The sequence below is a fragment of the Eschscholzia californica genome, unplaced genomic scaffold (assembly GCF_041429995.1).
Source record: "Eschscholzia californica isolate CP2 unplaced genomic scaffold, dmEscCali1.0.p SCAF_2, whole genome shotgun sequence".
NCBI lineage: Eukaryota > Viridiplantae > Streptophyta > Magnoliopsida > Ranunculales > Papaveraceae > Eschscholzia > Eschscholzia californica.
The window spans coordinates 6,556,165-6,580,469 of NW_028238309.1; the positions used below are offsets into that span (position 1 = coordinate 6,556,165).

General features: G+C 36.8%; 4 protein-coding genes across 4 annotated transcripts; 1 reads left to right on the forward strand and 3 right to left on the reverse strand.

Annotated features, from left to right (window-relative positions):
- Positions 1–12,036: 12,036 nt before the first annotated feature.
- On the reverse strand, positions 12,037–12,539 carry LOC147555716 (uncharacterized). The gene has a single exon (XM_086662601.1). It carries the CDS (start codon positions 12,402–12,404, stop codon positions 12,120–12,122), a length of 285 nt encoding a protein of 94 aa, XP_086518727.1. The 5' UTR covers positions 12,405–12,539; the 3' UTR covers positions 12,037–12,119.
- Positions 12,540–16,222: 3,683 nt separating this feature from the next.
- On the reverse strand, positions 16,223–16,834 carry LOC147555717 (uncharacterized). Its single transcript, XM_086662997.1, has one exon. It carries the CDS (start codon positions 16,616–16,618, stop codon positions 16,331–16,333), a length of 288 nt encoding a protein of 95 aa, XP_086519123.1. The 5' UTR covers positions 16,619–16,834; the 3' UTR covers positions 16,223–16,330.
- A 2,685-nt stretch (positions 16,835–19,519) lies between these two features.
- LOC147555718 (uncharacterized) lies at positions 19,520–20,075 on the reverse strand. The gene has a single exon (XM_086662936.1). It carries the CDS (start codon positions 19,902–19,904, stop codon positions 19,614–19,616), a length of 291 nt encoding a protein of 96 aa, XP_086519062.1. The 5' UTR covers positions 19,905–20,075; the 3' UTR covers positions 19,520–19,613.
- A 3,429-nt stretch (positions 20,076–23,504) lies between these two features.
- LOC147555719 (uncharacterized) lies at positions 23,505–24,089 on the forward strand. Its single transcript, XM_086662882.1, has one exon. It carries the CDS (start codon positions 23,707–23,709, stop codon positions 23,989–23,991), a length of 285 nt encoding a protein of 94 aa, XP_086519008.1. The 5' UTR covers positions 23,505–23,706; the 3' UTR covers positions 23,992–24,089.
- Positions 24,090–24,305: the final 216 nt, after the last annotated feature.

Sequence of the window (24,305 nt, forward strand, 5' to 3'; positions counted from 1 at the left end):
TAGAACATCAAAAATTTTAGACTTAATACATACCGATATTTGTGAATTAAATGGAATTTTAACTAGAGGAGGCAAACGATACTTCATTACTTTTATAGATGATTGTTCTAGGTATACTTATGTTTACTTGTTAAAAAAATAAAAGTGATGCTTTTGATGCTTTTAAAATTTATAAGGCGGAAGTAGAAAATCAATTAGAAAAGAAAATTAAGATAATTAGGAGTGATAGAGGCGGTGAATATTTTAGTGATGATTTTAATAAATTTTGTGAGACACATGGAATTATACATCAATGCACCGCACCCTTTACGCCTCAACAAAATGGCTTAGCTGAAAGAAAAAATCGTACTTTTGCTGAAATGGTAAATGTTATGTTATTAAATGCTAAGTCATCATTTTCATTATGGGGGGAAGCAATTTTATCGGCTTGCCATATTTTAAATAGGATTCCTTGAAAGAAAACTAAAATATCTCCATATGAAATTTGGAGAGGAAGAAAACCAAACATTAACTATTTTAAAGTGTGGGGGTGTCTTGCATATTGTAGAACTACTAATCCTAAAAGGACTAAGTTGGGGGCTAAGGCTATAAAGTGTATGTTTATTGGATATTCACAAAATAGCAAGGCCTATAGACTCTTGGATTTAGAGTCTAATGTTGTAATTGAATCAAGAGAAGTAGAATTTTTTGAGAACTTGTTATCTAGTGATAATAATTCTCAAATAGATATTCATCAAAATAAGTCTCAAATAGATATTCATCAAAATAAGTCTCAAAATGAGATATCTTCAAAAATTCATGAACTTCCGAATGAACTTCGAAAAAGTCAAAGAATAAGAAAAGAAAAAGATTTAGGTTTGGATCAATATGTCTCTCAAAGAATTTCTTTCAATTTAGTTGAAGGAAATAGAGAAAATGTGATTAACGTGAGTCAAATCAATTTAGAAATTGGAGATGATCCTAAATCTTTCAAAGAAGCAATGGCTTCTAGAGATTCGGCGTTTTGGAAGGAAGCTATAAATGATGAAATGGATTCAATTATGTCAAACCATACTTGGAAATTAGTTGATCTACCACCCGGTTCAAAGGCAATTGGTTCTAAATGGGTATTTAAAAAGAAATACCATACCAATGGCACACTTCAAACATTTAAGGCTAGATTAGTAGCCAAGGGTTTTCGACAAAAAGAAGGAATAGATTATTTTGACACATATGCACCCGTAGCTAGAATTACTTCCATTAGATTAATGTTTACTATTGCATCTATTCATAACCTTCATATACATCAAATGGACGTAAAAACCGCATTCTTAAATGGAGACCTTAATGAGGAGGTCTATATGGAACACCCGGAAGGATTTATTCTTCAAGGAAATGAAAATAAAGTATGCAAACTTGAAAAATCCTTATATGGTTTAAAACAAGCTCCTAAACAATGGCATAATAAATTTGATAGTGTTATTACTTTAAATGGTTTTAAACATAATAGTGCGGATAAATGTTTGTATTTCAAAACTTGTGATAGATATACAATTATTATTTGTTTGTATGTTGATGATATGTTACTAATCTGTAATAAACTAGAAGGCATTCTAGAAACTAAGACATTTTTGTCTTCTACTTTTAAAATGAATCTTGGAGAAGTTGACATTATTTTGGGTATAAAAATTAAGAAAAATAGTGGGGGTTATTCTTTATGTCAATCTCATTATATTGAAAAAGTACTTGACAAATTTAGTCATCTTAATATAAAAGAGACTAATACCCCATTTGATCCAAGTATCAAATTAATTAAAAATAGTGAAAGAGCGGTTGCTCAACTTGAGTATGCAAGTGTTATCGGAAGTCTTATGTATGCGACACAATGCACAAGACCGGATATAGCATATGCAGTAAGTAAATTAAGTAGATATACAAGTAACCCAGGTATTTCACATTGGGAGCAATCAAAAGAGTTTTAGGTTATCTTAAAAAGACTAAAGCTTTAAACCTACAATATTCAAAATTTCCTGAAATTTTGGAAGGATATTGATGTAGACACAGCGGAATAATTAAAGAACAATAAAATAAACTAGGAACAATTAAAGAAAACTGTAAGAAACGATAAACTAAACTTAAATTCTTAATAACTCAATTGTTTTTTTCTCTTCAAGGTGTATAATAACATAGACTAGATCTCCTTTTATAAGATAATAAACCTTCCTAGATAGACTCAAACTAGGATTCCTAAAATAATAAACTACTCAAACATAGAAACTTTAAAAATAAAGAAATATCAAATTAAAGTAACTTCTCCTATACTAAATAAACTACTATTATAACCAAATAGGATGTGGGCACGCGTGGACGTGGGCCCACACGTTTATGCTCCTGCATCAGCACCCTGTTCCCCAGAAGGTTCGTCCCGAACCGATTTCGATGAAGAAAACAAGTTGATGCACCCGCATACGATGAACTATGTCATGGCGATCCGTAATTCCCACTTCGAACGAAGTTTGCACTGGAATGGAAGGATACTAATGTGCAAGTAATCGCCAACTTCGTTCCCAATCTCATATGCCACCGATTCTCGCAAAATTAACAGTAGAAAGTCAAGAACATTCATCTCACCATCTTTCCAAAATTCGTCATTAAGATCCAAAATATAAAAGTAACCAACTTCAATTATGATTCCGAGGTGGAAACGTGTAATATTGATATGAAACCCAAAATCTACCTTCCCACGTTCATCTTCATGAAGTTTATAGAATATAATTCTATCGTAATATGGCAACTTATGAAATCCCCGAGTTAACATATCATGTTGTCGACGAACTAAAGTTGACAAATCCGTGTATGGAAGCTTAGGGTCGATTTTGTATTCACTAAGAATTCGTCGTAACCAAAGTATGATTCTACTACCGAAGTGTGATTCGTCGTTAATAATCCCTCGCCAGATATCCTTTGCTAAAGAAATCTCCTTCTGGTCTTCTTTCAGTCTTGTTACAAAGTCTTCCAAACTAGGTATCTCAACACCACTCGAGTGGTTTCGGGGGTAATCAACTTGTTTATCTTCCTTGTACACATTAAAGAAATCCCCACATATCACACACAAGGCCATCATCTTCTCCTATGTAAGCAATGGCTTGTTATTATGTGGTTGGGTCAAGTTAGTCTTCTCAATATTCAACAGTTCTATTATTCTCATGACTGCCTCAACCTTGTCAACCTTGCCAGTTTCACCACATCTTTGATCTTGTACAAAATCAAGCACCGAATGCCCAACCAACACAAAAGAATCATTGAATTTCTTCTTGTAGTCCCTGGCGCGTTGTATCAAATCTTCCAAATCAGTCCCCAACATTGAACCAGTTGATTCACCCAATGCCTTCCGGTGCCACTGAATGAGCTTCTCAGCAGCTTCCAGAAGACGTGTGTTATCAATTCCCGTTGTGGCAAAGTTAAGACGAGCTAGCCCATACTTCTGCTCAAGAAGAGCCTTCATCAGATGTTCCGACTCTACGATCTGTTGCTTCTTCTCTTTTGCCGCTTCGGGCGAAGAAACAATTGTTTGTCAAGCCATCTCCATGAATTCTTGTTGAGTAATTCGTCCAGCTTCACCTCTAACGACAAAAGAAGAACCTCGTGAAGAAGAGGCAGGAGTTTCTTCAATTCTCCGAATTTCACTATCGTTAGTACTACTCTTCAATGCATGAGAACAATTAAGAAGTGGTTTAAGAGTAGTTCTATGATAGGATTTATTATAAGTAAGAGGATTTAAGAAGTGATTGATGTTGTCACCGTTGTCGTTCAGAGGTGCAGAAGCAAAGAGATCAGCATGGGAGAAGTTCACTCCAGCCATGAGTTCGGTGAGGTTGCCACACTTTTGATCCGAATCGACAAAGTTCAAAGTTGTCTTGAGACCAGGCGCAGGTACATCAATTGAGATAGTGGTGAAGACCCTAAAGATTGTATCAACTTTGTCCTTGGTAGTGATGTTTTTGTTTTTCAACTGAGTGTTAACATCAGCCAAAAGAATTCACCTTTCTTAGGTACTGATGAAGTAATTGTGTAATTACCTTCAGCTTCAACTTCGCCGTACGCTTCTTTTTCTACTTCTTCTTCTTCTTCTTCTTCAATTTTAACTTCGTCGTGGGCATCTTCTTTAACTCCTTCTGTAATATCATTGGTTTCATCTTCTTTAGTTAATACGCTAGCATATCGATTCATATCGTCAGTCCTAGTAGTTATATCAATTGAATAATTAATCACATCTTCTTCCTGATTGAAAGCTAAAGTAGGCGAGGAAGATGGTTGTGTTGGTGTTGGTGAATAATAAGTGTATGAAGGTAGAGGTGTTGAAGATGGTAGGGGTGGTGAACACGGTTGTGAATAATAAGAGTACGGAATTGGTGTATAAGAAGAATATGGATGTGAAGCTGTATAAGACAATGGTGGGGGTGGTGACGGTGAATAGTATTGCCTTGGTGTTTGAAAGGGGTATGGTTGGGTGGTACTTGGGTTGGTAGTGGAATAATGGGAGAACGATTCGGGTTTGTTCGATGTTAGTTGTTCGTTGAAGGAGAAAGGTGGTGGTGTTGTGGGGTTTATGTATGTGAGTGGGAAAACCGGTGATAGTGGTGATGTAGGGTTGATGTGAATCGGGATTGGGGTAGTGTTAGGTTGTCCAAGTAGGGAATTTGAAGTTGGTGTTGTGGTTGGAAGTGGTAATGATGCTTGAATGGAAGTAGTAGAAGAAGGAGTAGTGGTAAAAGAGGGAGACTTACATATGCCTTCGAGTTGTTTAGATAGCTTCATGATCGAATCATTGACTTGATCGAATTTTTCCATAGTTTCCTTCTTGTAATTTTCGAAAGCTTCTTCCAATTTTGTAACCGAGGATAACTTCTTGTTGATGTTGTCCCATTCGGAGGCAAAAGTTGGTGTCTTCTCTTTGATTGTTGGAGTAGGAACGGTAGGATTAACCATTGTGATTGGTTTAAAAAAATTTGGCTCTGAACGAGGATAACTTTTGCCTCATACCGTTCCTACTTCCAATTTTGTAACCGAGGATAACTTCTTGTTGATGTTGTCCCATTCGGAGGCAAAAGTTGGTGTCTTCTCTTTGATTGTTGGAGTAGGAACGGTAGGATTAACCATTGTGATTGGTTAAAAAAAATTTGGCTCTGAATACCACTTGATGTAGACGCAGCGGAATAATTAAAGAACAATAAAATAAACTAGGAACAATTAAATAAAACTGTAAGAAACGATAAACTAAACTTAAATTCTTAATAACTCAATTGTTTTTTTCTCTTCAAGGTGTATAATAACATAGACTAGATCTCCTTTTATAAGATAATAAACCTTCCTAGATAGACTCAAACTAGGATTCCTAAAATAATAAACTACTCAAACATAGAAACTTTAAAAATAAAGAAATATCAAATTAAAGTAACTTCTCCTATACTAAATAAAGGCCAGCGCTTTGGGGAAAGCTAAATAGTTTCCGGGGTGTGAAATTTTAAAGGGAATATGTATAATTTTAGAGATTTTCCGGGGAAATAAATTTTAAGGGGAAATAAAAAAAAACACTCCACCTCACCTCACTCTATCTCCACCTCACCTCACTCTCTCTCCACCTCACCTCTTTGTCTTCTCCGATTTGGTCGCCGGCCGGAAAATTTTCCGGCCGGCGACCATTAAAAAAAAAAAAAAAAAATTTCACTCTCTCTCTCTCTAAACTCCGGCGAAGGGGTTTCCCTTCGCCGGAGTCCCGGTCTGTTGAAGAACAGACCGGAACTGGTCTGTTCTTCAACAGACCAGATCGGGTCTGTTGAAGAACAGACCAGTCCGGTCTGTTCTTCAACAGATCCGGCCTGTTGAAGACCGGATCTGTTGAAGAACAGACCGGACTGGTCTGTTCTTCAACAGACCACTTCCGGTCTGTTGAAGAACAGACCGATCTGGTCTGTTCTTCAACAGGCCAGATCTGGTCTGTTGAAGAACAGACCGGAACTCCGGCGAAGGGAAACCCCTTCGCCGGAGTTTCTAGAGAGAGAGAGAGTGAAAAAAAAAAGTTTTTTTTTTTTTAATGGTCGCCGGCCGGAAAATTTTCCGGCCGGCGACCTAATCGGAGAAGATAGAGGTGAGGTGGAGAGAGAGAGAGGTGAGGTGGAGAAGCTATTTTGCTTTCCCCTAAATAAAATTGTCAAACAAATTTGACCAATTTTTAACCAAGTCTTCACACCCCGGAAACTTTTTAGCTTTCCCCAAAGCGCTGGCCTAAATAAACTACTATTATAACCAAATAGGATGTGGGCACGCGTGGACGTGGGCCCACACGTTTATGCGCCTGCATCAGATATTCAGACGCAAGTTGGATAACTAGTGGAGATGATAAAAAATCAACCACGGGTTGGATATTTACTTTTGGTGGTGGAGCAATTTCTTGGGGATCCAAGAAACAAACTTGTATAACTCATTCTACAATGGAATCCGAATTCATAGCATTAGCGGCAACGGGAAAATAAGCTGAGTGGTTAAGAGACCTACTCATTGAGATTCCGTTCATCAAAAATCCAATTCCACCCGTTTCAATATTTTGTGATAGTCAAGCCACATTAGCATGTGCATATAGTGGAGTATATAGTGGCAAGTCTAGACATATTAGTCTACGACACGAGTATGTAAAACAATTAATTCAAGATGGAATTATTTCGATTACATTTGTGAGATCAAATCAAAATCTAGCGGATCCTTTTACCAAACCTCTACCAAGAGATATGGTAAAATCAACATCTAGTGGGATGGGGTTGAAACTCTTACATTAAAAGTCACCAATGATGGCAACCCAACCTAATACTAGGAAATAACTAGTCTTAGGTTCAATGGGTAACAACAAGTTATTGATAAGTGACTAGTTCAACACTTTAATTTATATATAACCCCGTTAAAGATGAAAAGTGTTGGTTGCTACGAAGTGAGTTTGAGTTTAATACTCTTAATGAAGTTCAGTCGATAATGACAAGTATCTCTAAAGTAGCAAAGATACTGAAAGAACTTCAACTATGTGAACTTAGAGGTGGTGCCGCCTCTCATTAGATTAGAGTTTGTCTAAGGATAGTTCATGAAACCAAGAAGCACATGGCCATAAAAGTGCTAAGCGAGAATTGTGTGGAGCAAAAGAACAAATGTATCGTGTGTGTGGTGTAACCGGTTTTGTCATAAGGAATAACTGGTTCAAAGCTACAAGCTACCTGGGATTTCGATAGAACTTTGTGCACTTACACTAAGGTATGGTTCAAATCGAAAGATACCATATTTTATGCATTAATACTACCTAAATATATTTGGCTAAGTAGGTTTCTAATAAAATTGTTCAAGTGGGGGATTGTTGAAAAATATGAACAATTTGTTTTGTAAAGTTAATTTAATTTGAATATACTTTAGTTTGAAAATAACATTTGAATTTTAAATATATGTCTACTAGTTTTTGTATTTGAATTATAAGTTTTATTTCAAATTAAGAAGATGTATCTCTACAACTTTAACTACTTTTATGAAAGGTTGCAAACTTTCATAAAAGTTGTTTCATTCTTTATAAATAAGAGAATTAACAAGAGAACACTTCACTTAGAAAATCAGAAATATCTTTTTATTCTATAATAAACTCTTAGCCAAATCTTGATTGTTCTTGTGCTCCTTAAGTAAATCTTCACATATTACTTTGTGCAGATTTACATAAGGCTTGTCATATCTTGGGAGACAATTTGCTCATAACCTATAAGTAATCTCAAGTGGAGAGGGAGCAAATATTGCTTTAAGGAAAGTGTATTTAAATACACGTTTCAAGTCTCTACAGTCCCTATATTAATTTGTTGTATTACTAATTTTTCTAACACTTATTAGTATATCTACTAGTTTTTTTTACTTCAAATTTTGTTTCTTGAGATTTTAAACTAATCCAGCCCAATGTTGTTCAAGTTAAGAATAAAATTTTAACATTTCCATCAACCAACTGCTCGGCACTCTCAACCGCCCCATCATTTAGTCACCCACAAAATCATACCCTTCCTGAATGATTTCATCTTGTCATAAGTCGGTTTTAGGCCACTTAATTTCGTGGGGCTCTAGACCCGTAGTAATTCGGCAGTTATCGTGCTTATCACATCGTATCGATGTATTAATGCCTTTGTAGTGACCATTGTAGTCAATATTCGGAAAAAAAACACTAAGTTCAAATTTTACATGACTATATTAGGTTAATTAGTTTTTTTTTTTCTTTTTGTCTCTGTCTTATCTGTCTAAATCGAACTCATTGGTGATTGGTAATGGGGGTTGTTCATAACTCTCTGAAGAACCATTAGTTTGATTAAGTAATGTTTATTATTTACTTTTTGACACTACTTGAGTTGTATTCATATTTTATCCACAAATAACAATTTGATTAATGTCTCAGACTCTCAGTTGAATTTGTTGTTAACTTTTTGAAGTTGTAAGCCTATTCATATTTTTTTTTTTTTGTTATGAACAACGAATTTTGGGAGAGATGTTATAATCTTCATATTTAAAACCTCGGTGTACATTCTAGTATTAAAATGTATTCGTAATTGCTCCGGGCCATCGAAGACTCAGGTCGTCCTTGAGGTGTCTACGGAGTGTAGATGTTGAATCCCAATGTACTTTCACAAAAAAAAAAGATATACTAAATAAAGATCAAAAGAGATATTTTCATTAATGAAAGATATCATATTTACAATTTCAGATCTTGAGAACAATTATAGGGTAGTATTAGTTGGGTCCCCAACAACTTAAGTACATGACTTTTCTAAGGGACTCTTCTGATTGCATTATTTTTTCTTCTATATCTCCCATAATCTCCTTTCTGGATACAACATCCCAAGAAGAAGAAGAAGATGTCGGGTTGAGTTTCTTTGCTTGTAAAAATGATCTAACATTACTCTTCGTGTGTTGGTGAACCGATCGAAGAGCGTAACTCCATCTACTAGAGAAACCTTGATCTTTCATAACTGCAACAACTCCTACACTAGCGGCAATAATCCAAGCTCGGCTAGTTGAACTCATATTTCTCGTCTTCTCGATCTTCTTTTGAATGTAAACTTAAAAGGATGAATTTGTTGTGAGGAACTCTAAGTTTGAACGAGACGTTATATATAGAATGAAGTAGTACCACCCATACGGTTCCTGCATGGGTGTGTATGTCACGCAAATGGTATTAGATATGGAAGCCTCTTGTTTTCCGAAGTATTTTGTCTTTCAATTAGGACGCCACAAATAAAAAACAAAACCGAATGAAAGCAATAAAACTGAAAAAGAAAGGCTGGGGTCCATAATAATGTGGCGTATTCGGCTTTTTGCAACAAACCAAAACCCTACCCATAAATGATATGGGTTGCCAAATCAGGAGGATGTATTTGGGCAACTTATTCTTTCATTTCTTACACTTTTTTTTATAGCCATTGGTATTGAAGTCGTGGTTTTGTGCATCAATCCACGAGAGAAAATAAAAGTTCACCAATTCCAGTTCCCCCATGAGAAACTTGTATATAACTGGTGACTGGTTGATTGGAAACAAATTTTGTCAGGAAAAAGAAAAAGGCGACGACGGGTCCATGAAAGCGTGGTGTAGGCTGCTTTGTCGAAACGATACAAAACTGGGTGCATAAAGGTAAACCGTATATAGTATGGGTTGCTAGACACAATGACAGTTATTATACTGCTCATATCTTGTCTAGGATAAGGAAACCTTGTCTTCTCTTAATCTCTTCCTAAGAAACATATTCCTCAACGATAACTGTCAGAGTGGTTGGGGTAGCGAATTGAGTCTTCCTTCATTGTAGATCAGTAGTTGCCAGTTGTGGTGGCTCAGTTAGCCATACTCCGACCTCGAGAATGATTGCTGCACTCACATTCGTGTAGCTCCTTTACAACATATCTGGCTCCATTGGGGGATGCATATTAGATAAGGGTAGCGTTGGGAATCGGGCGCATACGTTCGATCTCAGGCGCATAAGTTTGGTCTGGGACACTCACTGTGCCGCGTCGGGCTGACCGGCACTAACATTAGGAAAACTTCTCCGGGCGGATCGAGCCGGGCGTTAATTAGTAAACTTCATATTGACATATTATATATGTCACACTAATAACAACAAAAATATATGATTTATCAAACAAAAATACACTTGTAAGATATAATAAAAATATACAAAATCATAGAATGTGAAGTCTCCTAATCTTCAATTGGTAGTTCAGACTTTAGAGGCAAAGGAGGACACTCCACCATATTTGATTAAAACCTACAACAATTGAAAATGAAAAAACAGAATTTTAGTAGAAAGTTTTAAACTAGAATAAAAATAGTGAATTGTCTGTTACCTCGATTTTTAGTCAAGAGACTGAATTTGGGAAACTTGACTATTGTACTGGCAGGACCTGGAACAGGAGGGCAGGCAGGAATTGGAGGAGGAGGGAGGCTGGAGCTAGGATGTTGGCATGACTCAGAAACACCATCATTCAAAGGATTAAATTGCGTCATCCTTACCTTAAGTTGAGTCTTCCACAAGATGCGAGATAACAAAAGATATATACCATTTCTGATAGTTTCTTGAACTCTTGAGAGACGAAGGGCTCGTTGAGGTGACAGAGAACGAAAACCGATGGGAGAAGATAAACACTTGCAGAAGATGAGAGATAACTTGCACAAGATTTGAACAGATAACCTAGAAGGAGTGAGAATATGAAGAAGATTAAAGATGCCTATTATCCCAACCGTTGGATTATTATATCGGTGGGGTTATTTAGTATGTGGGTTAATCGAGTGTGTAGTGTTGGGGGCGTAACAGGTCGGGTGGGTTAATCGAGAGCCTACCCGTCTCCCGCCTATGAATGCCCGATCCAACTGGCCGGGCTTCCGTGAACGGGGTATCAGGCCCATGAACCACATTTGGGACAAATCTGAATGTGCGGGCTGCAAGCTCTTTTCCCAACCCAAAGAAAGGGTCCGAGTAGGACCTCTTGAGGGGTCGACCATCGATACAGCAGATCTCGCGGCTTTGGGGCGAAGTCTTTTAACTCCATTTCTATCCTCTGAGAGTTCCTAATTTGTTGAGTAACGGTTAAGTGGATTCATCCGTGAGACTTTGTTGGAACTGATGGTTACCAAGTCTGGACTGTCGCCTTTCTTATGGATTTCTGACAATCCACCTTTGACCCATCAATGTTGTTTCCATGGCACATGAGAGGGCATTACAGTTCGCTTTCTATAGGAAAATGATTTGGGGACTCCCTAAACCCTACTCCCAAGTGTACTCCCCCTCACATAGAAAGACTATTTTGGTCTTTTTAGTCTGACAGCAACTCTGAAAAGACCAAAATGACATTCCCATGTGAGGGGGAGTACACTTGGGACTTTGGAGTAGCGTTAGGGAGTCCCCCTGTCACCTTTGCTTGCTATAACTCAATGACATGATAGTAATTAGTTCTCTTTTTCTCGATTGAAGGCTCTAACTAAGAATCTGAAGGCAATTTGAAATGAGGGATTTAAGTTATCTGAAATACACTCTTAATCTATTTGGAAGATTTGGTTAACTGGACTACGTTTGACAATCACACCCACACACACGCGTGAAGCTTAGGGCTATGTTTCGTTCATAACCACGACAATCACACGCGCACGTGAAACTTAGAGGCTATGTTTCATAACCAAGAGATCTACCCTATTCGCCATTGGAGACATCTATCCAACCTGCACGCTCGATTATCACCCCTAATTTTGGGTATCTTAAATTCAACCCTTTACATATATATACAAGGCAATTGGGGGAAACAAGGAGTATGTTGAAAAATGCTATATGAACTGAAAATTGGTGCCAACAACCACAGCCTAGAAGTTGATGGGGCCGAGTTATAGTCTGCCCGGGCCAAATAGCATCTGCCGCTTGCTTGCATCTTCTAAACTCAATTAATAAAAGATCGAGCTTCTGCCCAACAAATCAAAAATTAACTCAACAGATTAAAAATAAACATAGAAATAAGTGAGCGAACTACAAAATTTCTATTCATGATAATAGCATTTACAAGATTTTGAATGAATTGAGAATCCGTAAAAATATTGATCATCAATTAGGTCCCCAACAGCTCAAGTACATAACTTTTCTGAGTGATTCTTCTGATTTTTTCAATTTTTCTTCTTCCTTCTCAATCATCATCTTCTTATTTGAAATAACAGAGGAAGTAGAAGAAGATAGTTTCTTGGCCTGAGTATAAGATCTGATATTGTTCTTAGTGTGTTGATGAATTGATCTTAGAGCATAATTCCATCTACATATCCCAACTTGATCTTTCAATGCTTCAACAACACCCACACTAGCTGCAACCATCCAAGCTTTGCTTGTTGAACTCATCTTTGTTTTTATGAAGGATTTTAGAACTTGTTGAATTTTGATTGAAGTTTGGTAATGAAAAAAAGTAAGTAGTAATTTGTTTAGTTTGATGAATTTTCAGTGAAGAAATTGATAGGAAGATTGAGATCTTATGTAGAGACTAGTTTACTACTAGAAGATACTAAATGAGAGAAGAGACAAGAAAATGAAAAACAGCAGCAACTAATGTGGTTTAATTAGCATGTGGTTTTTGGAAATCTAATGGTATTTTGTCCACTAGTTATAAATTGGTTTATACAAGAAACCATGGGTATATGATTTGGAAGCATCTTGGGTGTTGGTATTAGTCCCCCCATTAATTAGGATCATTCATGGAAATTAAATAAGTAGTATATATAAGTGAGTTTATCATAAGATTCTAAACATGTTTATTAGGTTGGCCCAGTGCTGGTCGGTTTATATAAACAATCATCCAATAGTTAAGGGTTTTGTCCTCACGGCCACGGGTTTTATGCACAAAATAAAATAGAAAATTTTATAGGCAATGCCTTTTATTGGCAATGTACTTCCCAAAATTGACTTAGTCAATTCATCATGACCAATTTTGGTTAAAGGCAATGCTATTTTTTGGGCTGATTTTTTTCTCTCTCTTCTTCCTTCTTCATCCTCCTTCATCTTTTTCGTTCCTCCTTCATCTTCTTCTCCTCATCTTCCTTCCTTCTTCGTGTTCCCTCTCATCTCTATCTATTAGAAAACTAAATTTCAAAGAAGGAACAACATGGAGAGAGAAAGTGTATTTGAAGTACACACCATATTCGTATTTGCTGTAAACACAAACTAGATTAAATGAAAGAAAAGTTTAACAAACGCATATTAGAAAACTAATAAGTACAACCAAACATATTTGGATATGGAAAGAGAACTTTCTAAACTTTTAATTGTTGAACTTTTTTATTAGCTTATCAACGTGAACAACAATATCATTGATATGTGAGTGAAGTGTGGCTTGAGGTTGGAGTATCCAATTTAACAATACCTTGTCGTCAGGCGATTAGAGAAAGATGTGAACAAAAAAAAAAGACGAAGATGAAGAACGAATAAAAAAACAGTCAAGATCGGTGGTCGGGCGATGAGGTCGTTAGGTCAAACATTTGTTGAGGCATTGCCTTTTAAACACACATTGTCTTTAATCAAACTCGATATTGCCTTTAGTGATATTGCCTTTAACAGCTTTGGGCATTGCCTATAAAACTCCCAAATAAAATTCAAAAAAGGATTAAAGTCCAATCTTCTCATAAAATAGTATTTTAGTCATTTTTTTCTTTTGGAAGAAACATTATTGATACAAATTGTGTTATGTATGACACATAAAAAAATGAAATAAGGTATGGAACTTTAACAATAAATAACACGTTATTTATGAAACAAAACAAGAGTCAACAGAAAAAAACTGTAACTTTGACATCTAGACATACTTTAACTATACTAAATGTGTTTTGTTGTAGAAATATACGTAATTGATTCTAAATAACGTGTATATTGCGAAACATATAGTAAGTTTGAAATCAATCGAAAAATCTAAGAGAAAAAAGAAAGAGAATTTTGGGGATTTGTTTTTAAAAATGAGTTTTTTCTTATATAAAAGGTTATAATGGGAATTATGATTAAATAGAAATGATAGAGATCTTTCTTTTCTATAGAGATGAGTCAGTTTGGACTAAATATCCATTGTAATTATTATTTTGGCTTAAAATCCTATATTAATATTAAGGTGGACTAAATGTATGTTTAGGTGTAGATTTTTGGACTAGGAGCCCAAAAGTAGGGTTTGGAAATCAGTCCGGACGGACAGACTTGATCCCGATCCGGACGGACAGACTTGATCCCGATCCGGACGGAACAGACAAAACTTCACATTGACCGCTCGGACGGAGTAGGGTTGGGAATCAGTCCGGACGGACAGACTTGATCCCGATCTGGACGGAACAGATAAAACTTCACATTGACCGCTCGGACTGGCAGACTAAATGGACGGACTTACCGGAATTTACTCTCAAAATTTCTGTCCGTTTCCGTATTATCAATCTCGACATCCCGGACACCGGTCAGTCAGTCTTCGGATATGAAAATTTTAAAAAAATACAAAGACGCAAAAATTTAGAATTTAATACAAATTTCCTCTCAAATTTACAAACTATATAGTTGGAAGAATACAACTTAATCCAAATCAAAAAGTTTGATCGAACATAAAGAAACAAATCACCAACCGATTCGTTGTCGTTAAGGGCTGAAGATGATAACTACTTCCTTCATCAAACGAGAACGAAACAAACCAAAAACCAAAACGAACAAATATTAGGGATTTCAGATTTAGTGATTTAGGGTTTAGGGATTTAGGGATTAGGGTTAAAGATGACTCGATTATTCGTTGAAGTCTTGAAGACTAAAGAGGGGTTGAACAAGATTAGGAATTTAGGGTACTTAGGGTTAGGGATGTCAGATTTAGGGATTTCACTATTTCAGTCGCCGAGATTCAAAAGCGAAAAGAAGAAGAAATGAAAGTGGTAAGAATGATTCTACGGTTTTTTTTTGTGTGTTTATATACTCGGGCTTAGAAAATCAAATGGCTCTAGTGTAACCCTACAATATCTAACGGTCCATCTTCTTCCAGTCAATGGTGCGGTTTAAACTGTTGGTAATAAATGGACAGGCATATGGTCGGGCAGACGGGCCTTATACAAAACGGATGGTCACGGGCGGACCTCCTGGCAGGACCTTTTGTTCTTGATCGTCCGATGAAGTTTACCGGTCAGATGGGTAACGCCTGGCTCGGTCACTGGGTACCCGCAATCACTGCTCATCGTGGCGGACCTGGGCGAACCCGACGGCCAAAATTTCCAACCCTAATCCCAAGGATCAAAACAAATATTATCTTGTAAGTTGCAACTAGATCTTATTTCCACTTGATGTAAAGGATGCTTTTTTTCCGTGGGAATTTGAAAGATTAAGTTGTTATGGCTCAACCACAGGGATTTGAAGATCTGTCTCGTTCTTCAAATGTTTGTCGCCTTTATAAGGTGTTTTATGCGCTCTAACAGACTCGACCAGCCCCTCGAGTCTGTTATGATCAGTTTAGCAAGTTTCTACTTCTTCTCGGATTTTCTACTAGCAATTATAAGTTCGACACTTCTTTGTTTCTTCTCTCCACTGATAATGGTAAGATCTTTTTGTTACTTTATGTCGATGGGTAGAGATTTGTCTACGAAATATACCGCTTACATTTTTTTTCAAATCCTGAACTTGGATGGTGCTGAACCCGCCTTTAGTCTAACACTCTAGGCGGACTGGCGGAGGGTCCTCTCTTCTCGCCTTTAGTCTCACACTCTAGGCGGATGGTTCTCTCTTCTCAGGCCCCACCTTATCGCAAGCTAGTAGGATCTCTGCAATATTTGACATTAACTCGTCTGAACTTGGATTTTTCGGTTAACTTAGTGTGTCTATTCATGCATTGTGCATGTTCCTACAGTGAGTCACTTTCAAGTGGTTAAATATATTTTACGGTATAAAATAGATACAATTAGGTACATCGTTCCTCATAATTTTCTTCTCTTATTGCTTATTCCGATGTGGATTGGGTCGGTGGCCCTGATTCTTGCCGTTCCACGATATTGGAGTGCAATTTGTCCCGACTTGAATCTTGAGCCAAAATTGTTGGTGAATTTGCTCATGCATTTCTCCGTATCGGCTGACTGGAGCCGGATGAGCTAGGAGGGATCACATTAAAATACTGAAGTTAATAGAAACACAGGGAAAAAATACAAAAAAAAAAAAGAAAAGCCTAAGGATCAAAACGAAAATTATATTTATGATGACAAAAATTGGAATATACATTTAGGATTGATTCCTCATCTGACCATTCAATTGTTTTTTGTTCAGAGACTGACCATTCAATTAGGTCCCCAACAACTCAAGTACATAACTTTTCTAAGTGATTCTTCTGCTGATTTCTTCAATTTATCTTCTTCTTTATCACTCATCATCTTCTTCTTATTTGAAATAACAGAGGAAGTAGAAGATAGTTTCTTGGCCTGAGTATAAGATCTGATGTTGTTCTTGGTGTGTTGGTGGATTGATCTTAGAGCATAATTCCATCTACAGATTCCAACTTGATCTTTTAAAGCTTCAATAACACCCACACTAGCTGCAACCATCCAAGCTTTGCTTGTTGAACTCATCTTTGTTTTTATGAAGGATTTTAGAACTTGTTGAATTTTGATTGAAGTTTGGTAATGAAAAAAAGTAAGTAGTAATTTGTTTAGTTTGATGAATTTTCAGTGAAGAAATTGATAGGAAGATTGAGATCTTATATAGAGACTAGTTTACTACAAGAAGATACTAAATGAGAGAAGAGGACAAGAAAATGAAAAACAGCAGCAACTGATAAGTGGTTTAATTAGCAAGTGGTTTTTGGAAATCTACTGGTATTTTGTCCAATAGTTTTTGGAAACATGTTTATTAGGTTGGCCAGTGCTGGTCGGTTTTCGTAAACAATGATCCAACAGTTAGGGGGTTGTCCAAGTTTTTCCCTAAACTGAAAGGATCAAAACAAATATCATCTTGCAACTAGGTCTTGGAGCATATCTCATCAAAAAAAAAAAAACTAGGTCTTGGAGCTTGTCCAATGCAAGATCTTAGAATCTTGATTCTTGAGTGCCACCGAAGAATGTTAGAGTTTTTCCTTCTCCGATGTCCTCTTGATACATCTATAATTGTTTACTCACCCCTCTTGATATCTATAATTGTTTTCTCACCCGTATTTGAATTTCTCCAATAAAAATCAAATCTTATAAATTTTTGAATAACTAATTATTTCTTTACATAAACAATTATATCACATAATTAATAAAACAAGTCTAGAGTTTTGCATTGGAGACAAAAAAAAGAATTGAGGATTTCTATTTTCGCCACCTGAGAGTGAGAATTTCAATCGCAACTTGACATATAGGAGAAAATAAAGATTTTCTTGAGTTTCGCGTTGAAGATGCTCTTACTTCGACTTGATGTAAAGGATTTTTTTTTTTCAAAGGGGATTGAAAGATTAAGTTTTTATTTAATAAATTTTGAAAGATTAAGTTGTTGTGGCTCAACCTCTAGAGTTTGAAGATGTCCCGTTCTTCAAATGTTTGTCGCCTTTATATTGTGTCTTATGGGCTCTAACATGCTCGACCACCCTTTCGAGCCTGGTATGATCAATTTAGCAAGTTTCTACTTCTCGAAATTCCTACTAGTAAGTTAGATACTTCTTTTCTTCATCAAAAAAAAAAGTTAGATACTTCTTTACTTCTTCTCTCCACGCTAATGTAAGATATTTTTGTTACTTTATGCCGATGGTAGAAATTAGTCTATGGTTATTAGTATCTTATTTGAGCTTGCTCGGGAATTCGATACGAAGAACCATGGTAATCTGCATACTTTCTTAGTACACCGACTACCCAAAATTATGAAAGGTTGTTCTTAACACTGTTGAAATATGCCACATACATTTTTCAAATTCTCAACTTGTACGGTGTTGAACCCTCCTTAGGCTCACACTCTAGGCTTAGGGTCCTCTCTTCTCAGGTCCCACCTTATCGCAAGCTAGTTTGTTCTCTGGAGTATTTGACCTGAACTCCTCAAAACTTTGATTTTTTGGTTAACTTTGCGTGTCAATTCATGCATGCTCCTAGAGTTAGCAACATTCAAGCGATTAAATATATGGTATATAAAATATAACATTTACAGATTTACTTGGGATTACAGTTACATCGTTCCTCATTATTTCTTCTCTTTTTTGCTTATTCCAATGTGGATTGTGTCGGTTACCCTGATTCTTGATGTTCTACTATTGATGTCTCTATTCTTTTGGGCTTCAATTTGATTGCTTCGAGTGTTAAGAAACAACCAACTATTTCCCGATCTTGTACTAAGGCTGAATAACGGGTTATCGTTACATTGTTGCAGATGTCACTTGAATCACCTTTGTTTTCGCGAGTTAGAGATCATCTCTCAAAATCGTCTATTATCGTATGTGGCAACAATATTGCAATTTGTCCAAAATTGAATTTGCTGATGTCAAAAAAAAAATACGGTATCAGTCAGAATAATGAGACCGTGATGTTGAATCCCGCTTTGAGTTATGAGACTCATTCGTTGAATCTCGCTTTTGTTTCTCTCAATCTTGGTGGAAAACCTGCAAGGAGTTCGGAAACGTCTCTGATGCTCAAGATAGTCAGATTGTCCTTGTAGTTAGAATATTGGTTGAACCGTTGAGTTCGTATCAGCATACCTTCTTTGAGGCGAGTTGATTACCTTTTGTAGGTTGCTTTAGCCGACTGTAGAGAGGCGGTGTCTATGAGGTGGTTGAGATCCACCGTGTTGGATTCAAACTATTGTTTCATGGCCTGAAGATATTAGGGTTTTCTTTTGGGGTTATCTCGTATCTTAATTTGATATCTAGAAGTTACTTTCTTTAAGGATTCTGGATAGATTGTGTTTCGAGTTGATAGATTCTTTAGGATATATTCCTCATGTAAAGTTTCTTGAAGTCCAACTTTATTAAATACTTAAGATCCTCATCGACTGGGATATTTGATTAGAATCGAGATTAAGTCGGTAAGAATTTTGCACACTTCTACCCCTTATCTGGGACTGAGGTATCGATCCTGCGGACATGAACCCATAGTCGTCTCGTAAGTTCCAAGGGAAGACCTGGTTATGTTTTAGCCTGGACAGACTTAAGTCGCTCAGGATAATCTTACCAAAAGTGAAGGTCGTCTCGTAAGTTCCAAGGGAAGGTCGTCTCGTAAGTTCCAAGGGAAGGTCGTCTCGTAAGTGGCTGACCTCATTCGGATTCGACCTTCCTGTTGACTTGATGCGGGTTGACTCCGCTCCTAGTATCAGCTGACCCAGCGAGATGAGTTAGGGATCACATTAAAATAGGGAAGTTTTTTTTTTGTTAAAAAATACTGAAGTTATTATAAACAAAAGTGAGGAATGAGTGTTGGAACTCAATCACGTTCATAGTCCTCTAATTACTAATCATTCTCATCTATAGAATCAGTGGAAAGAAAATAGTACAAAAAAAAAAGAAGCCTGAGGATCAAAACGAAAATTGTATTTATGATGACAAAAATTGGAATATACATTTAATTGATTCCTCATCTATGACTATGAAAATTGTTAGCTGACCATTCAATTAGGTCCCCAACAACTCAAGTACATAACTTTTCTAAGTGATTCTTCTGCTGATTTCTTCAATTTATCTTCTTCTTTATCACTCATCATCTTCTTCTTATTTGAAATAACAGAGGAAGTAGAAGAAGATAGTTTCTTGGCCTGAGTATAAGATCTGATATTGTTCTTAGTGTGTTGATGAATTGATCTTAGAGCATAATTCCATCTACATATCCCAACTTGATCTTTCAATGCTTCAACAACACCCACACTAGCTGCAACCATCCAAGCTTTGCTTGTTGAACTCATCTTTGTTTATCTTCTATTGATCGATTAATTGATATTATTTCTGGTATTTTTTGAATTTTTCTAGCAGGTAAGATTTTGAAAAGTTAGGTTGTGTTGGATTTGGAAATGGGGAAGATGAGGCTTTAAATAGGCATTGCTTAGAAACCAGGGGTGTATGTATGTAAGCAAATGGTTTTGGGGTTTTGTGGGCTTATAATAATATAAACAAATTAAAGAAGAAGAAAACACTGAATTGAAGGGAAGGGGGCCCACAAGTGGAGTGAGTCGGTCAGTTGTTTCACTTTCACTTGATCAAACAGGTGGTGTGGGGCTGTTGGGTGAGAATTCATTTATTAGGGTTTTCCCATCCATGGTTTTGAGTGTCATGGAGTCCATGGATTGGAATCTCAAGTTTGTCTTCTGTATTTTAGAAGGTTCATGAATCCCATAAGTACATGTACTTAATTAAAAAAAAAAACTTTAAAATATTTGAATGATTGGAGTTTTTTACAAGAAAATGTCACCTGGTTTGGAAGAAAATCATGGGGTGCTCGTGGGATCCTCTTCACGTGGGGATAGTCAATGACTGTCACATTTTATTCAATTACACTAAATTCTAAACTTTCTATTTACTATAACATGAGTTAGGATAAACCTTTTAATTCGGCTCAGCCCCACTTTTTTTTTTTTGTATGAAGAAAATGCATTAAAATTTTAAAGTAGCTTACAATAAACTAAGTAGAAAAATAAAGGGTTAATTCCGTTTTGGCCCCCGATTTGTGACCAACTGGCCGTTTTAGCCCCCATAAGTGTCCGGCAGTTCGTTTTGGCCCCAAAAAATTCCTAAATGGCCCCAACTTTTTTTAAACCTCCCAATTCTACCCCCATGGCATTTCTGTAATTATTTTTTTTTCTTTTTCTTTGTCCAACTCATCTAACAATTACCACATCACTCTGTCCACCTCACCCTTCTTCTCCGGCGAAAAGGTTGCCGGCCGGAATAAAAAATTCCGGCCGGCCACCTTTACTAAAAAAAAAAAAAAAAATATTTCTTCCTTTCTCTCTCCTCTTCTTCTTCTTCCTTTCTCTCTCCTCTCTCCCCTTTCTCTCTCTCTCTCCCCTTTCTCTCTCTCTCTCTCCCCTTTCTCTCTCTCTCCTACCTCTCATTTCTCTCTCTAAAACCTCCGGCGAAGGGGATTCCTTCGCCGGAGGAGATCTGCAACAGACCCTCGAGGGTCTGTTGCAGATCTTCTTCAACAGACCCTCGGGGGTCTGTTGAAGATCTTCTTCAACAGACCCTCGGGGGTCTGTTGCAGATCTGCTTCAACAGACCCCCGGGGGTCTGTTGAAGATCTGCTTCAACAGACCCTCGGGGGTCTGTTGAAGATCTGCTTCAACAGACCCTCGGGGGTCTGTTGAAGATCTGCTTCAACAGACCCTCGGGGGTCTGTTGAAGATCTGCTTCAACAGACCCTCGGGGGTCTGTTGCAGATCTGCTTCAACAGACCCCGAGGGTCTGTTGAAGCAGGCCTCCGGCGAAGGAAACCCCTTCGCCGGAGGTTTTAGAGAGATAAATGAGAAAGGAGAGAGAGAGAGAAGAAGAAGAAGAAGGGGAAGAGAGAGAAAGAGAAAGAAAGAGAAAGAAGAAGAGAGAGAAAGAAGAAGAGGAGAGAGAAAGAAGAAGGAGATACAAATTTTTTTTTTTTTTTTTATGTTAAAGGTGACCGGCCGGAATTTTTATTCCGGCCGGTCACCATCCGCCGGAGAAGAAGGGTGAGGTGGAGAGGAGGTGGTGAGATGGAGGAGAGATAAGGTGAAGTGGATGATAAAGAAAGGGGTGATGTGGCTTTTTTTTGTTTTTATCCTTTTTCAGAAATAATTCTGTTTTGGCCCCCGAGGATAATTTCGTCAAAAATTTGGCCCTTGGGGCCAAAACGAACTGCCGGACACTTATGGGGGCTAAAACGGCCAGTTGGTCACAAATCGGGGGCCAAAACGGAATTAACCCAAAAATAAAATAACGGAAATGAAGAACTGCCTTATATATTTCGATTTGTAAAACATTCTTCATTCTGTATCTTGCACGTTTGACAGCTCATCTTGAGAATGATATGAAATTTGATCTTGGGAGTCCTCTTGATTGATTGAAAGATGAAACTTATACCTAATTTCCTGTAACATTGAAGATAGATTAAACAGACACCTAAAATTTCAAAAAGAAACGAGGATGTCTGCAAGAAGAAACCAAAAGATGATTCCGAGTTATCTCGCCAGTATTCTCCAAACAAAGAGACCATATTCGCTCGAGTTCGACTGAGTAGAAGCAGGTCAGGCACCTAGTAATTGGGATCGCCATCATAGTGTAAGTATAAATACAAAACTAATCCAACAAATAACCGCAATTGAATAGCGAAAAATGGTGGAAGTGAAAATGTTAAGGAATTTGGATAATGAGTTAAATCTATTCGATAACAAAACACAAAAGTAATCGAAAAAAGTGAGCTGAGAGACGAGAAGCAAAAAATGGCCGACAAAGGTGGGAATTATTATCCGAAATGTATTGTCCTCCGGGGTCGAAAGGTAAGTTAATATTAACATTAAAGTTCTTAGAAGACAATAGGTCCGAATAAAGACTGAAGCGGCCAGCCACTGGCCGACTATCGGTCAGTAACTGATTTTGATGGAGGAGGGGTGTATTACAGGTCAACTCGGATGTTAGCCGATAGTGAGATAAAAAATTGTGAAGATGAATAAACGAATAAGAAACAAAATATCCAAGAAGAGTACACATAACTGCTTAATAAGCCCAACCTTGTTTAATTTCCCCCAGAATATTCAGTTTCTTACAGTTGAAATCGGTAGACTAGAACCTATTTTCTCTACGAAATTCGGTTGCACGACCGATTTTACTCTGTTTGGAAATGTTCATATACTGTTTGGATTTGGAGACCGATTTTATGTCCAAATATTGATTTAGTAAAGTATTTTGATTCTACATTATTTTATTTTACAAAATTTTTTGCATCTATTATGGCTTACAAAGGATGCACTTTGTGAACCTTCATGATTCTGATATTGAAGCAAAAAATTCTATTTATCTCTCCATTTTGGTCCCTCCCCAGCCCTCCTCGATGTAGCGACATATCACTGGATTATATTTTCTCACAATTTTCTCTCCAATTGCTCCACACTCAAGTGATATGTTGCCACATCTACGGAGTGTTGGGGGAGGGACAAAAATGGAGGGATGAATAGAGTTTCTTGATATGAAGATGACGTTTATGGATTTGGATTTTGAGAGATTTAGGATTTGAAAATAATTTTGAGATGAATAGAAAAAGTGGGTATCAAACGCTAAAAACCTTTAACAAAAAATTGCATTCCCTTTAACAAGAAAAAACATTGCCTTTAGCAAAAACTTCCCCAAACATAGTGAGAATCTTAGGGCACACTCACTTATCTATTTAATTTCCATGAATGATCCTAATTAATGGGGGACTAATACCAACATCCAAGATGGTTCCAAACCATGCCCATGGTTTTCTTTAATAAAAAATCATATCTAGTGGAAAAACAACAAATGAATTTCCAAAAACCACTTGCTAATTAAACCACTTATTAGTTGCTGCTGTTTTTCATTTTCTTGTCTCTTCTCTCATTTAGTATCTTCTTGTAGTAAACTAGTCTCTATATAAGATCTCAATCTTCCTATCAATTTCTTCACTGAAAATTCATCAAACTAAACAAATTACTACTTACTTTTTTTCATTACCAAACTTCAATCAAAATTCAACAAGTTCTAAAATCCTTCATAAAAACAAAGATGAGTTCAACAAGCAAAGCATGGATGGTTGCAGCTAGTGTGGGTGTTGTTGAAGCATTAAAAGATCAAGTTGGAATATGTAGATGGAATTATGCTCTAAGATCAATTCATCAACACACCAAGAACAATATCAGATCTTATACTCAGGCCAAGAAACTCTCTTCTTCTTCTTCCTCTGTTATTTCAAATAAGAAGATGATGATTGAGAAGGAAGAAGAAAAATTGAAAAAATCAGAAGAATCACTCAGAAAAGTTATGTACTTGAGCTGTTGGGGACCTAATTGATGATCAATACTTTTACACTCATCAATTGATTCAACATCTCTTTATCATCACTGTAAATGCTATTATCATGAATAGAAATTTTGTAGTTGGATCTTTAATTTCTCTGTTTGTTTAATTTTATGATTTGTTAAGGGGGGGGGGGGTAGTGGAGCGGGACTTTCACAGACTTTCATAGACAAAATGTCCCATAGACATTTCAAGACATTTCGGATGAGTTATTATAGACAACATGTGTTCATAGACATTTTCAAGACATTGAGAGTTTGTAGACAAAATGTCTTGTCTTTATAGACATTTTAAGACATTTGATCCAT